The sequence below is a fragment of the Brassica oleracea genome, chromosome C5, assembly GCF_000695525.1.
Source record: "Brassica oleracea var. oleracea cultivar TO1000 chromosome C5, BOL, whole genome shotgun sequence".
NCBI lineage: Eukaryota > Viridiplantae > Streptophyta > Magnoliopsida > Brassicales > Brassicaceae > Brassica > Brassica oleracea.
The window spans coordinates 38473779-38476411 of NC_027752.1; the positions used below are offsets into that span (position 1 = coordinate 38473779).

Sequence of the window (2633 nt, forward strand, 5' to 3'; positions counted from 1 at the left end):
GTTATGAAAAAATTCCCAAATACTTGCACATGATGAAGGAAGCTAATTCAGGGTCACACACGTTTTATGAAAAGGATACAAAAGGGAGATTCAGATTCCTCTTCATCTCGTTTGGTCAAAGTGTTTGCGGTTTCTATGCTGCAATTCGAAAAGTTATTGTGGTGGATGGGATGTTTTTGAAGAGCAAATAAAAAGGAGTATTACTAGTGGCTACTGCATTAGATGGAAACTCGAGTTTATATCCTATTGCCTTTGGAGTTGTCGACTCAGAGAATGACCTCGCGTGGAACTGGTTTATGAGACAACTTAATGTGGTCATTGCTGACGACCATAGTTTAGCTTTTGTGTCTGATAGGAATTCCTTAATTACTAAAGCTATTGCGAGAGTGTACCCGCAAGCTCATCATGGAATTTGCATTCACCACTTGCTGAATAATGTTGTAACATATTTCAGCGGGAAAGGTGTGGCTGGTTTGATTGCAAAGGCTTCTAAAGCTTATCGAGCTGCTGATTTTTGTAAGGTGTTCACTACTATTTTCGCTATTAGTCCTGAAATTGGAAATTATCTCATAGATGCCGATGTGAGGAAGTGGGCTCGTTGTCAGTTTCCGGGTTACAGATATGATATTAGGACTACTAACCCTGCGGAGTCAATAAATGCTGCTTTGCGTACGCCTAGAGAGTTTCCAGTGATACCTTTGTTGGACAGCATTAGGGAAATGATGACTCGATGGTTTTTCAAACGTAAAACTTTAATTTCTAAGCATTCGAAGCCACTGACCATTGCTGTGGGGAAGAAGATTGACAGAAGGATTGAGAAGGGTAAAACGTTTAAGGTCTTTCCAGTTAGCGTTCATAGGTTTTTAGTTCAAGGTGACACTTTCGACTGCTCGGTTGACTTGGTCAGACGCACGTGTTCTTGTGGGAAATTTGATCTGATGAAAATCCCATGCAGGCACGCCATAAAAGCAGGCTTCAGTGTTGGAATAAGACCACACACACTAACAGATGACATGTACACTACGTGTGCGTGCTCGGTCGCTACGTAGCGACCGAGCTTGGCATGTGCGTGGTCCGATGGCCATACTTGAGATTGTCCGTGGCCGATTTGGATACGTGTCCATTGCCTTCGGATAATCGGTATTTAGTGGTTCGATTGAGATTAGAACAATATTTTACCGCAAGGCTCTTCGTAAAGATTTCTTTACGAAGATTACTTTTTGTAAAAATATTCATGCCGATTTTTACGAACTTTCAGATATTAATTCCGTCGTGACCGATTTTGACCCCAACAGTCCTTTTGCACCAGCTCCTTTAAAGAGTTGAAAGAAGAGGTGAACAAACCTTCAATGAAGGTCTTCAGATCACCGGAGACACCACTGTTATGCTCAGCCGTCCGTTGACAAAGCAATTGTTTCTTTCGAGACTCGAAACCTGGATCTATAAGCTTGCGCTTGCCCCTTTTCGCAACAACAACTGGTTCCTCTGCAACAACAACCGGTTCCTGTGCAACAACAGACGGTTCCTCTGTGACATCTTCGACTTCAACATCTTCTTCTGAATCAGAAAGCTCCACATTTCGAGGCAAAGCCTCAACTTCCCAAGCGAATTGGTTCCAGTCTTGTTTGGCATTCATCAGAGCAACAATACGACCAACTCTTTCATCCTTTTTCTCATCTTCCCTAATGAACGCAGCATCATCAACCACATCATTGTTCCCAGTATGAGATATAAAGGGAAACAGCTCTCCCTGCCAAAAACAAACAAATCAGTAAGCATAAATTGTTTAAATTTTAGAATTCAATATTCATAGAAGAAAGACAGTTACCTTATCGAAGTGTGACTGTAGGCTATTGATATCTTGGTAGGATACTTTTCCATTTCCTTTCCAATTTCTACATCTCACTTTGGTGATGTTTTTTTTAATCTTTTTACCCACCATAGTACCAATGTCTGGGACTGCCTCCATAATCCATATCTGAAACGCATATGAGAATCCATCCAACACGTAACTGTTCTTCAGATGCAAATCTTCCCTTGCTCTGAATATTGATGCAAGCAGCTCATCATACGCGCGAAGACCCCAAGGATACATCCTCAACTTCTCAAAATCCATCACCAAACGGATGTATTCTTGAGGGATAGACACTTTCCAATCCTTAGCCATGATGAATCCATGTATAATACACAGATATACTAGCCTCACCCTGTCCACATAAGTCCACTCCTTACACTCTTTAAGAAGCTCATCCCTTACACTGAATAAGTTAATCTTTCTATTTTACTTCAGCACGAGGCTCCAGAACCCCTTATCATCCTTCCAATTAATGAAGTCTATCTCCGTTTCATCTTTGAACTTCAAACCAGTCACGGCATGAAATTCTTGCATAGAAAACCTGAGAGACCGCTTTGCAGAAACCACAACTCGTGGAGCTTGGAAACCTTGAGCTGCTTGCATATGAAGCTACGAATAATCTTCCTGGAGTAAATGAGCTTATTTTCTACGATTGCCAGAATCGGACCGAAGACTGGGTCTTTCAATACTTCTTCATACTCATCCTTGAGAACACCCTTCACCGTTTCAAGAATCGTACGTCTACAAGTGTTGTTAATCTTATCAATCTGAGTCTCAT

General features: G+C 41.4%; 2 protein-coding genes across 2 annotated transcripts; one reads left to right on the forward strand and one right to left on the reverse strand.

Moving 5' to 3' along the window:
* The first annotated feature begins 32 nt into the window (after positions 1–32).
* LOC106292265 lies at positions 33–1049 on the forward strand. The gene is made up of 2 exons (XM_013727868.1): positions 33–129; positions 196–1049. The coding sequence occupies exons 1-2, from the start codon at positions 33–35 to the stop codon at positions 1047–1049; spliced, it is 951 nt and encodes a 316-aa protein (XP_013583322.1).
* A 212-nt stretch (positions 1050–1261) lies between these two features.
* LOC106292267 lies at positions 1262–2458 on the reverse strand. Its single transcript, XM_013727869.1, has 3 exons — positions 2286–2458; positions 1829–2207; positions 1262–1750 (listed from the first exon to the last, which is right to left on the reverse strand). Exons 1-3 carry the CDS (start codon positions 2456–2458, stop codon positions 1262–1264), a joined length of 1041 nt encoding a protein of 346 aa, XP_013583323.1.
* Between the last annotated feature and the right edge of the window lie 175 nt (positions 2459–2633).